Raw genomic sequence first — 12,834 nt, forward strand, 5'->3', positions numbered from 1 at the left:
CATCACGCTTGCCGTGCTGCCTGTGCCTTGCGTACCTGGTGTGATGTGGTGCAGCGGCGTCGACAGATAGAGCTTTTGGGTGAAAGAGATGGGTCGGCTTCCTTGTGTGGAGTTTCTCCATCAACTTGTATATATACGTGCTCGATCATGGAACTATCTCGATGTTTTGCCTTCATGGGCAGAGCATGAGCAATGCATGCCAAGGATCGAGGATACCATCAGTGCTTGTCCATGTAGGTAGGTGTGGCTAATGCTGCGAAGCATGCAGCGCATCTGCAGCAAAAGACACAATGCATCACGCAAGTCTTGTGTCAATTGGCAGATAGCCAGCGCTAGAGGCTAGTGACCCTGATGAACGGACCAGCAAGCTTCTTCAATTGTCCATCCCATCCACCGATCGATATGATAGCGGCAAACATGCAGATATTTCAAGATCTAGCTGTAGGTCGTTGGCAGCTTGCATATGGATTCCAGTCCACTTGAAGATCGATCGTTTGCGGAAAATGTGTCAAAAGGTACCAACTGCACGTATAGCCAGCGGGTAATCCAGCTGAATCAGTCATTACCATTAGACTGCTAGATAGGGGGCTTGTCTACTACAAAATCAAAATTAATTTTCTAAAATTATTTTTTCAATATTAACCTGTTGATGCAACTTGGTACACTAATAAATATGTGCATACTTGACTAATGGTTGATCAAATGTTATGTTACAAGATTTTTTTTTTGGTTCAAATCGAATTATATATGCTTTATTTCATTTCATTGTTGGACAAGAATATAGTACTGCAGGTCTTAGATATATAGCTATTTGTCATTACAAGTGAAAGTCGGTCGTCACCGAAAGCACACGCATATTTTTGTCATGAGGAGTATAGATCATTAGAAGCGCTTTATTAGGCCGTGTACTTGTGATTGTTCCATGAGCAGGTGTGAGGACACGTGTATGCTGATCATGATGCGTATTCTTCGATCGCAAAGGCATCGCACGGCTACCACACACGACACGGGTATAGACATATAGCTTTATTTCGTCAGAGACGACGGCGGCATCAAGGCCTTTGTCCGCCGTACACTAGCTGGGTAGCTGGCATCTGTCTTAGGGACACTTGTCGCGTTTGCCCAAGCTCCATGAAGATCAGTCAAATATGCCGTTAGATTGCCCTAGGATGCGCCTTTTTATTTCCCCCTTTCCTTGTAAGAGAGAGACTGATCCACCATATATGTGTCATGGGAAAGAATGGCCAGCATCGAAAGGCCACTTACAGCTAACACAAGATCTTGTCAGTTTTGATTGTGGATCGAGTCTGCAGTGTTTGTCCACAGTAGCATGCACATTGGTAAAAGGAGTACTTGTTCCAAGTAAAAGCCAATGTAAAGTACCCCCATTCTATTCTTGCAAAGCGTTTAATAATTATCTCGCAAATGGACTCTAGCCTGGTTGGCTAGCTCATTGTGGAGTGGAGTGGAGCGGAGCTAGCAACCAATCATCCCTGTTTGCAACAGATATTGAGCCATCCATCAAATATGTGCGGATGTGGATGGGCAGGAGGGGATATTTTTGACTGTTCATGGTTAATTCAAAGCATCTCTAGCTACAAACTCATAAATTAATAGCTACATGGTGAAATGAATATTGGACGTCGTCGCTAAAACTAGGCAACTAGCTATATTTCGAAAAGAACAATGAATGAAGAAACTCGCTCGATCTTTTCGGCTGAGAGAATATAATCTCTACCTAGCTAAAATGTCAGCTGCAACCAGGGACACAACTGTTGGTGCGTGCGTTTTAATGTTTAGCAAGCAATGGTAGCACCTACTCCCTCTCTCTGACCTGAAATACCAGGTATTCTAGAGATTTTAGGACATATTAGTAGGAGTAGCAAAAGACAATCCACCCTTAAATTAACATTAATGATAACAAGGAACTTCATAGTAGCACGTACTACGTAGCATGCAATAGGTATTGTGCAAGAAGCTAGGAAGACAACTGTTGATAAAGATGCGTGCATGCGTGGTGAACAGGCACTGGATAGATGAGGTGAGATTGACATATGCATTGCAAAGAATGAAAGATGTTTGCATTGGACGGTGTGATTTCCAGTTGAGGCATCGCCACCTCAGGGCTTTTTCGCATGCATCGTCTAGCTGCCTAACCAACCAACACCTGTCGTGCATTATATATATTGCGTTCCCAGGATGACCCGACCAAATCCAAACCGGGAATATTTATATGCTCCATGCCTCGTTCGCTCCACACCATCATATCATATCGCCATTGCTATCTCTCTCTACCTCTCTGACCTTTCCAATGCTTGCTTGGGGTTATTCTCTTCTCCTCTTTCAGATGGATCAGCTAGCCAGCTGCTTGCTCGCCACGACACGTACAGATAGATCATCAGAGCAAGCAAGCAATTCGATCAGGAAAGAAGCAGCAAAAGCTTATTAGCTTGCCCAGATGCCCGGGGCTTTGCTTTGCTTTGGCCAATAATTGTACCCCCCCCCCCCCCCCCCCCTAGCTCCACATGCCCGTACGTGTGCCACGTATCTCGGATCACATATGTTCGTTGTACAGCACAAGAAATGCAATCCATGGCATTCGTAAGCTAGCATAGTACAAAGAACAATATGATGCATCTACTACAACTTGCCTCTAATCTGCTACTGCCTTTCTTCTTCAATTCACCTATGTGTATTCATATGGGCATTCTTTTCTCTTGATCATAACATGTAGAATCTATGAGATCGCTTCTTGCATTATCTTGCCTCCATGTTGGACGCAACGCAATGGAGACGTACGTGGATGAGCTTGTAGCCTGTCGATCGTACGTACTAGGGAATGAACCTTTCATCCCGAGGCTCAGTCGGTTGCATTTTGATCCGGTACTAATGTGAACATTAGTACCGGATCTAAAGGATAGTCCTCGAGGAGGCCCCCATGACCTCCTTTAGTACCGGGTGGGGTTCCCACCCGGTACTAAATCTCCCGTCCGCCAACCCCACGCTACCTGCTCTTAATTTATTATCCCGTCCCCCTTCCTCCACTATCTCTCTCCCACGCTGCCCCCTCTATCTCTCACTCTATCTCTCTCCCTCCACTCCCCCTCGCTCAATCTGCCTCCCCTCCCCCCCCTCCGCTCGCCCCTCACCGGCGGTGAGAAGCGGCGGCGGGCGAGGTGAGGAGCGGCGGCGGGCGGTGGAGCGGCGGAGGAGCAGATCCGCGACGAAGGAACGCGCGGAGGGGCGAAGGAGGGCGAGCAGGCGGGAGCGGAGGAGGGTGGCGGGAGGCCGGGATCGGCGGCAGGGCAGGGCGGAGGCGAGCGGTGGTAGGAGGTGGGCAGAGGGTGGCGGGAGGCCGGGCCGGCGGCGGGCGACGGGGCTGAGGGCGGCGGCGGCGGGCGGCGGAGGGGGCCGGCGGTGGGGCGGCGGGGGTGGTGGTGTGCGGGGCCAGGCTAGATTTTCGTTTATTCCCGGTACCGGTTGCAGAACCGGTACTGAAGGGGATTCCCAACCAGTACTAAAACTATTTCCCTCGTAGTGTCACTTGCATTATATTGGGTGCACGCACCATGCATGGTGGCCATTCAAGATAGATGGTAGTGATCTGATAGTACGAGCACGGGCTCTTGTACAAGTATACTGGTCCCTGTGTTTTCGCCTCTGCATATTCACCGAGTATGCCATCCTTTTAACTATGCACAACAACAAATGCCCAATAATTAAGCATCCTGCCACTTGCTTCATTCATGGTATTCCCACGTTTTTATTTATATCTGTTTTAGCTTTTAGAAACACTACCGGAAAACTGAGCATTGGTCCTAACTCTTAGTACTGGTTGGTTTTTAACCCGGTACTAATGTAAGCATTAGTACCGGGTCTAACGGCTAGTTTCCTAAAGCCCTCCGTAGCTCCCTTTAGCACCAGTTGGGAGCTCCAACCGGTACTAATATGCCTGAGGGCCTTTAGTACTGGGTGAAGGCTACTAATGGGTGACCTTTAATACCCACGTATATATATATTCAACCACATGCATCATGAATTTTTGTTTGACGCAGAATATAAAATTCTCATTATTGCCCGCTGTATATATGACTTGTGACAAAATAGTTTACTACATATAATTGAGTAAATTATGGCAGCATGCACCTTATATTTCTTTGTATTTGTGATATATAGTCTATATACGTTGTACCTGTGGGCTGTGGTGTACGCACGCTCATCCACGTGTCAGCGCACAGCCAGCCGTCCGACGTGGCAGGAAGGTAGCCTCTGTTTTTGTTTTGATGCTACTACTAGGTCGCATGGCGAATTGGCAATGGCTTTGCCGTTGGATTGGAGTGCGCGTGAGGCATGGATTTGACTAGTCAACTCGATCAAGGAGAGGAGACCTGCAGCCAAAACCGGCCGCTGTCTGGCATGTCCGGTTTCAGAGCATGCAGTCGGCCAGTCGTCGTCTTCTCCTATAAATAGGAGCTCCATCCCTCTCCGGCCATTCGCACGACACGCACCAAGCTCTTCGTTCCGAGCTAGCTAGCTTTCCAACAAGCAATCCAAGGTACACTATGAGCTTGGTTGCGGCGCCAATGGCGATCGTTGACCTGGCCAACACCCAGCTTCAGCAGCAAGCGACAGAAGAAGCTGTCGATCAGGAGGAGCTGTCGTACAGTAGCCTGATGAAAGGCGTGCGGCACCTCTCCGACAGCGGCATTACCAGGCTGCCCGACAGCTACGTCCTGCCCGCACCCGACCGCCCCCGTAGCAGCAGCGGCGGCGGCAGGGTCAGGCTCCCCGTCGTCGACCTCGCCTGCCTCCGCGACCCCTCCCGGCACGCCGGCGCGCTGGCAACGCTCGACGCGGCGTGCCGGGAGTACGGGTTCTTCCAGGTGGTGAACCACGGCGTCGACGGCGGGGTGATCTCCGGGATGCTGGACGTGGCGCGGCGCTTCTTCGAGCTGCCGCTGGCCGAGCGGGAGCGGTACATGTCGCCGGACGTGCGCGCCGCCGTGCGGTACGGCACGAGCTTCAACCAGGCCAGGGACGCCGTGCTGTGCTGGCGCGACTTCCTCAAGCTCGCCTGCAGCCACCCGCTGCGCGACGTCGTGGCGTCGTGGCCGCGGGAGCCCGCGGACCTGAGGGGCGTCGCGTCCGCGTACGCCGCGGCGAGCCATGCCCTGTTCATGGAGCTCATGGAGGCGGCGCTCCAGGCCCTGGGCATCGCTTCCGGCGGTGTGCTGGGGGAGCTAGCGGCGGGGTCGTCGCACATGATGACGGTGAACTGCTACCCGGCGTGCCCGCAGCCGGAGCTCACGCTGGGGATGCCAGCGCACTCCGACTACGGCCTCTTCACCTTCGTGCTGCAGGACCACGTGGAGGGGCTCCAGGTCATGCACGGCGGACGATGGCTCACCGTCGACCCGATCCCGGGATCCTTCGTCGTCAACGTCGGCGACCACCTAGAGGTACACTCCTGCAGATAGCTGAGCTGAGCTGACAGTAGACTAGCATCAGTAGAAAACACTGCGCATGCATGCTGTGGGTGACGACGATCGAGCACTAATCGCAGTTGGTTGGTTGGTTGACAGCACGCATCAAGGAACCTAGCTAGCTATCCGATCACACTTTATTAATGATTTGGCTCAGCTAGCTCCAAAGTGATGAAATTGACCCTAGCTTACAACAGAGAAACAAAAAGCTGATAACTAGTCAAATGCAAAAAGGTTGTGCAGACCATGCATCATGTCTCAAGCTAATATTTAAGACCTAGCTAGCACCATATATGTTTAGCTAATGATTGATTACTTGAGGCCAAAATTGCAAGTCAAACCAGTGAGCTGGCTCTACTTAGTAGCTAAACGTCACTTATTAGATGCAAGGATTTCTTGTTTACACTTACAGCAACGGGGTGTGGTGATAGTAATAAAAATGAAAACGAATTGCAGATCTACAGCAACGGGGCGTACAAGAGCGTGCTGCACCGTGTGCGCGTCAACTCGACGCGGCCTCGCATCTCGGTGGCGTCGTTCCACAGCCTGCCGGCGGAGCGTGTGGTCGGGCCGGCGCCGGAGCTGGTGGACGAGGCCGCCGGCAACCCGCCGCGGTACATGGACACCGACTTCGCCACCTTCCTCGCCTACCTCGCCTCCGCCGACGGCAAGGACAAGACCTTCCTCCAGTCAAGGATGCTCGCCCTATAGCTTAATTTGGTACCGCATATATATATAATTATTAATTGCTAGCTTAATTAATTCTTGCTTATTAACTATTACTGGTATTTTTGACAAATAAAGTTAGTAGCTCAGCGTGCGTTGACTTCTTGCATTATTGGTTTTCATTCGATCGGCTAGGAATAATATGTACTGTATATGAAACGAGTACGTACGTAATTAACGTACTCAATGATGTATTGAGAGTGAACTGAATGAATGAATGAATGAATTGTAACTACATATATATGTTCATCTGTTTCGTCCTGTACCAGTTGTGATCGAGGTATGCTCGGTTCACTTAAATTACGACCTGTTTGGTTTGCATCGTCGTACCATGCGGAACCACGATCCAAACAAGTTGAAAATCTCGTCCTATTGGCCTTTTCGATTGCGATTTTACCTTTTTCATAACTCCAAATGGCACTGCATGAGTATCTATTATACATAAAGGAATGAAGGATCTTGGAGATTATATAATTAATAAGTTATGTAAATATCTTTTTCAAGGAATGGCAGGCCAGAATCCATCCTGAACTCGTCATTGATCAGTCTGGCAATTGGCAAGTTCACACATAATACAACAAAAAGTTGCAAGCGCAATGATACGAATAATGGAACTAGAACATCGGGACTTCAATAAAGATACATGCTATAAAAAGAGAACTCATGCACAAATCAAGAGACGGGCCTTCAAGCATAGCGAAAGTTCAGATAACCCCTAAACTATGTTTTGATTCAATTTACCCCTAAACTATACTTATTTGGTTTAACTTACCCCATAATGCAATTTGTCACCCCTAAACTATACTTATTTGGTTTAACTTACCCCATAATGCAATTTGTCATTTTTGTTTCTCCATACAAAAGTTGAATTTGCAGGGTGGTAGTAATGGACATCATAATCTATATTAAAAAAATATTTTATGAAATTTTCATCATTAGTTTTTATATAATTTTGTATCTCAAGGATATATTTTATTATTAAATATCTTACCCTATCAAAATAGTGATAAAAAAATTCATGATATATTTTTTAACATTTCTTATGATGTCTGCTATCATCTTGTAAAATTTGAACTTAAGACTCCACCGTACATGGAGAAACAAAAAGAACAAATTATGTTAAGAGGTAAATTGAACCAAATGGTATAGTTTAGGGGTAAATTGGACCAAGAAATACTTTAGGAAGTTATCCAAATTTTGGTTATACTTTAGAGGAGTAATTTGGATTTTTTCCTATTTAAAACTAGCATCTAGGCCGAAGGGAATCCATCGATCATGGATAGGCACCGCCATCGAGCAACATACTTATCGAACCGGTGGCAACACCCGTACCTGTCATAGCACATACCACACCATATGAATGAGACGCCCTTGGAGAGAAGGAAGGCACAGATGAGGAAGAGCCAATAATCATGGACACACCAAACAATTGGTTTGATGTTGCCACCAGCGAGAAGTATATATACGATGACAACAATTTCTCATCTTCAAGTAAATACGATGACATAAATCACCGTCACTGTGGGGTCTTGATAAACCACAGTGAGATCGGACGTAGGAACAAGGACGACGTGGCACGGACGATTTATCATCAGAATTAATCTGCAACATAAGCTGCTCATAGTAATAGCCAGGTCATCATCACCCGGAAGGGGAAAAAAAATAGGACGAGCTAAAATTAAAGTATATATCTTGACGAGTCAAAGCTACTCCCTCCGTTCCAAATTATAGGTCGTTTTGATTTTTTAGATTCATAGACTTTATTATGTACTTAGATATACTCTATGTCTAGATGTATAATAATACCTATACATTTAGAAAAGCCAAAACGACCTATAATTTGAACGTACTGTAAATAAACACGTAGAAATATGCAAATTAATAATCAGTGGGCCAAACAACTATACTATATTTGTCACACAAACGAACAACACAGCAGCGCTAGCTAGGCAGCTAGTACGACTTTTGTCTTCCAGGAAAAAAAAGGATTGGAATTGATCAACGCCGTTATTTGTAAATAATAGAAGCAGAGTCAACAGCCAAGGAGAACTTGACACGCTAGTAATTGTTAGGCATGGAGTATATTGGAAGGCAGGTCAGCTGCAACAGACAATTACATCTCCAAGCAAGCTCAATAAACAACAGAGTGTTCAGCATGCAGATTATCCGTTGACGTCAACGGGATGCTCCATTGTATATGATGGATACACAGCATTTGACTATCCGTATATACAATTCCCGGGTAGTTAGTTCTTGCCGGTGCAGTTTTGTTTGCGACGATTTTATCATGCATATACAATCGGAGGGGTTTGACAAATACTCCCGTGCATAGCACAAGGTTGGATAGATGACAGCACAATGCAAACAAAACCATGCATGACGTACGTGATGTTTGATAGCATCCCATCAAGTTCATGAACGTTCCAATGATAATAGCACTAAAAGCTGTTGGAGAGGTGCAATGTACCAACGTAAGCAGAGGCTGACAATCAGAGCGAGTCAACTCTGCATCACTGCATGTACAGTCAGCACATGCATGTCAAAACAGATTTTTTTTTAATTTTCATCGACATGATATACCATGCGTAAATCAGTAATTAACACAAATAATAATATATATATATATAATAATATACTAGCACAAATCACACAATTACGTGGGGACCTCTCTCTGTCGAGAGCCCATGGGCCATGGAGAAACCGGTTGTTGGGGACCCAAGCAATTAGCAGCCCAACGAGCAAAGCGATATAGTAGATGACAAGCAAATACATCGGAAAGAGTAGGGATCGATGGACAGTGCTTTAGGGGTAAGGATCGGTGCCCTAAAGGTCCATCTCCGGCTCTCTTTAGTTTATTCAATTCAACTAGTTTTTCAAATCATTGTGAGAGACGGGTGGCAAATGTGGACGCTTTTTGGTGAAGAAAAAAAAGATTTTGGGTTGGGCATGCGGTGGTTAGAGGGAATGGAGTAAATGGACCCAACCTAACCAAGTACCAAAGAGAAATAAAGAGGAAGAGAAGGCAACAACTATATGGCTAGCTCATGCATGTGACGGGTTTGGGTTTGGCCGGTTGCTCGTCCGATGAGCCGCCATGACACCGTCATCAGCACCTCCAACCCAACCAAGCCCAGCCCAACAGCTATATCTGTCACTCACTCACGGCTGTGATCTCTCCACAACAAGCATGCATGTTTACAGCAAGGTTGCAAAGCAAAAAAAAAAACTAATCGTAGCCCAATGCAAACTAGTTGCAAAATAGCAGCGGCAAATTATAATGCAGTGAGCAACTAACAGTGGCAGGCCGGCCGGCCTGCTGGATGGTGTGGTAGAATATTACCTAAGCTACCATATGGCAAGCCAAAACTGATCCTGACTGGATCATCAGAAAACAAAACAGACAAAAGATGATACTCGGATTAGTATAATCAATCATCATATATGGTGTAGCCTGCTAGCTGAATCTGCTGGGCTGGCCGTGCCAAACGAACCAATAATGCAGGCACATTATTATAATTGTACCCCGGATGGCTGGGCTATTCCATCCAGGAAGGCACATTTTATTCCCTCCAAAATGAGAGGGAGAGAGAAGAAGAGAAACAGACGAAAAGAAGAGGTTGGGTTGGGCAACAACGACAGGCAGCGAGCGTAATTAACTAAGTTGTTGCATAAACAAATTAATTAACTAGTGAGAAGCTTTGCAACAAGTATATATCTTAGCTAGGATAGGAAGCTGAAACTAACAAACAATGCACCTTCCATAGCATAGGAGTAGCAGGGCGGGCAGGCAGGCAGCAGACAAGCAAAAAGACAATCATTCGTTTTCCTTTGGTATCCCTTCCTTCCTTCCTTCCTGCACGCCTGGCCTCTGGCCAGCTGCTGCATCTACCTAATATCTCTCTTCCGCTGGCCTTTCTTTCTCAGCATTTCCAATTTCAACCTCCCCAACCAAATGCTTGCATTGCTTGAGTTGAGGAACAGAACAATGTATATGCAATGTGTAATGAGAAAGTATAATGCAGTGATCCAGCAGGCACCAAGCAAAATGTGAAAAACAAAAGAGAGCAAAGATTAACACTGCTCACTACCAATTCAGTAGTAGTACCAACCAATGTACTGTAAAAGAATTCATTCCATTTCCTGCTAATCCAAGTTTAATATGGGCTAGGAGATGATCAGGCATGTCACGTACACCTACCGTACCAAATGCTGGTATGGCAAGGCATGGCGACTTAGCTTGGTGAGAGAGAAGCAAGAGGGGGATGGGGACAGACATGTTGCTTACTGCAGTCCAGCGCGCGCGCGGCCCCGGCTCGGCACCTTCTTCCCTTTCCTCTCCCTCTCCTTCTCCCTCCGGTGGTTGGGGCGGAGCTGCCGAGCTCAGCAGCTCAGCTTGCTTTTCTATCTATCTATCTTCCTTTCTTTCTTTCCTTTTTTTTTTTCTAGTTGGGCGGGCAGTATCTTCCCTCTCTCTCCTTTCCTTGTTTTTCTAAGTAAGTAGTAAGTACAACCGAATGAACGAAGCCGGCAAGTCAGTCCCATTGCTGCCGGCATTGCCTGCTGCTTGATGCTTGCACTGCATTGCATTGCTAGCTACTGATTCTTCCTCTTCCGGATCGGACGCCATTGATCGATCCATTGCTAGCTGTTCGTTGCCCGGCCGATAATAATGTCGGTCAGGTCAGGACCAGAAGGGCGCGCGGTGGGGGATCCCCTTCCGGCGGCGCCCCAGCGGCCGCGCCGCGCCGTGCCCGCTTCCGCCGGCCTCCGCCGCCTCATTGTCGGTGACGCCGTCAACGTCGCCTCCGGTAGCCGCCGCCGCCGCCGCGTGGCCGTTGCTCCGCTTGGTGTCCACCAGCTGCAGCAGGAATTCATTAAGGCATCAGGGGCGGCGAATTAAACGTGACCGAACAGAACGGAACTGAAACCCAACGCATTGCCATTCATTCATTCGATTCCTCGCTCTTTCATGGCATTTGTTTTCTTTTTTTTTCTATCCATGCCCATGGATGGAGAAATGACAGGCGCAAGCGCAACGCAATCTTTTGGTGTTCTTGGCCGGCGCGGCATTGGGGAATAATGCAGGTGGGTGGGCGGGCGGGCGGAGCAATCAAGAACAACAACCGAAGAAGACAAGGCAAGAAAGCACCCACCTTGCATCCGAGGGAGCAGAAGCGGAATGGGTCGAGCAGCGCGCGTCCGCAGATCTCGCAGTTGTAGGGGGAGGCGGCGGCCTTGCCCGCGGCGGCGCCGGCGCCGCGCGGCTGGGGGCGCTCGTTGAGGAAGAGGACCCTGGCGCTGTTGATGACGTAGGTCTGGACGCCGGTGATGTCGAGGACGTCCTCCACCTCGGAGACCCGCACCACGTCGTGGTAGGACGACCGCCGTATCTGCAGCATCCGTCGTGGGGGCAGCAGGTGAAATAAAGATTGGATTTTTGAAGCCGCATTGCGCTCAAAGACTTGGAAATTGCAGGGAAGAAGAAGAGGAAGAAGAAGAGAGACAAAAAAAAAAGCAGCAAGCAAGCAAGGAAATTAGACCTGGATGACCCGGTGGGCTGCGTGTCGGTGCGCCCTGCAGTAGTAGCAGAAGGCCGGCGGCGGCGCCCCCCTGCAGTCGAGGCAGAACATGTTGCACTCGTTGCGCGGCGACGCCGGGTGCGCGCCGCAGGCCAGGAAGAAGCGCGTCGAGAGCAGCGTCTCCAGCCACTCGGGCACCGGCGTCGACGAGGCCACGCGCCGCAGCATCATGCTATTGCAAATGCGGGCCAATCGTCGTCGGGAGGCAATGCCGGCCTGCCCTGCCGGCGAACTGGCCAAGGGAGGGGGAGAGAGAGAGAGAGATGTGGGGGAAAGAGAGAGAGAGAGACGGTGGTGGGGAATGGAATGGGGGCCGAGAGAGATTGGGGAGAGATTGGAAGGTAGCGTGGGCTTTTCCCCTGGCTTCCTTTTCGTGTTTGCTTGCGCCGCTTCGCTCGTCTCGTCTTCTGGCCTGTCACTCACTGGAGCAGAGGAGGAGTAGGTGCCGGTGCCTGTGCCTGTGACTCACTGCCTTGTGGGGCCGCCCTCCCTCCTCCCGATGCGGATTCGTACTTGCTGCTGCACTGCAGTGGATGGATGTGCAGAAATGGGGACTCCACTCCACTCGTCTTGACCTGACCGCCGACTCACTGACGACTGATTGAGCAATCGGTTCAGTAGATCCGGCACCAGTCCCTGGCGACCACACGCACACACTGGCACTAATCTCGGAGTAACTCATCACTGACACTCTGCGGCCCACCATTCAGTATGAGTGTAGGGCAGATACTAGAGTCAGTCGGAGTGACACTGACATGCAGCAGCACCTGAAACGGAGGCTGAAATGCTGAATGGCATGCCGCAACTGACCAAACAAAAGCTGGCTCCGGCGCAGTGCAGTGCAGTGCAGTGCAGTCCATGTCCATGTCCATGTCCATGGCTTCTTTGTTTGGGCCGCAAGCTTCTTTTTCCTTGCTTAAAAGCGGAATCTTTTCAGTTTTAACCACGCCTCCGCCTTGTAGCTCCATCAACAAAGTGGCTTTATTATTTCAGTTTCAAACGCAGCACCACGTATGATATGCATCAGTTTCTGCGTGCAAAGCCCA

At 48.7% G+C, this 12,834-nt stretch overlaps 2 protein-coding genes across 2 annotated transcripts; one reads left to right on the plus strand and one right to left on the minus strand.

Annotated features, from left to right (window-relative positions):
- The first annotated feature begins 4,490 nt into the window (after nucleotides 1-4,490).
- Nucleotides 4,491-6,458, plus strand: LOC101785167 (protein DMR6-LIKE OXYGENASE 2). Its single transcript, XM_004974163.2, has 2 exons — nucleotides 4,491-5,459; nucleotides 5,940-6,458. The coding sequence occupies exons 1-2, from the start codon at nucleotides 4,563-4,565 to the stop codon at nucleotides 6,192-6,194; spliced, it is 1,152 nt and encodes a 383-aa protein (XP_004974220.1). The 5' UTR covers nucleotides 4,491-4,562; the 3' UTR covers nucleotides 6,195-6,458.
- A 3,865-nt stretch (nucleotides 6,459-10,323) lies between these two features.
- On the minus strand, nucleotides 10,324-12,177 carry LOC101785576. Its single transcript, XM_004974164.3, has 3 exons — nucleotides 11,750-12,177; nucleotides 11,363-11,599; nucleotides 10,324-11,067 (listed from the first exon to the last, which is right to left on the minus strand). Exons 1-3 carry the CDS (start codon nucleotides 11,957-11,959, stop codon nucleotides 10,891-10,893), a joined length of 624 nt encoding a protein of 207 aa, XP_004974221.1. The 5' UTR covers nucleotides 11,960-12,177; the 3' UTR covers nucleotides 10,324-10,890.
- Between the last annotated feature and the right edge of the window lie 657 nt (nucleotides 12,178-12,834).

Source organism: Setaria italica, chromosome VI (assembly GCF_000263155.2).
Source record: "Setaria italica strain Yugu1 chromosome VI, Setaria_italica_v2.0, whole genome shotgun sequence".
Lineage (NCBI taxonomy): Eukaryota > Viridiplantae > Streptophyta > Magnoliopsida > Poales > Poaceae > Setaria > Setaria italica.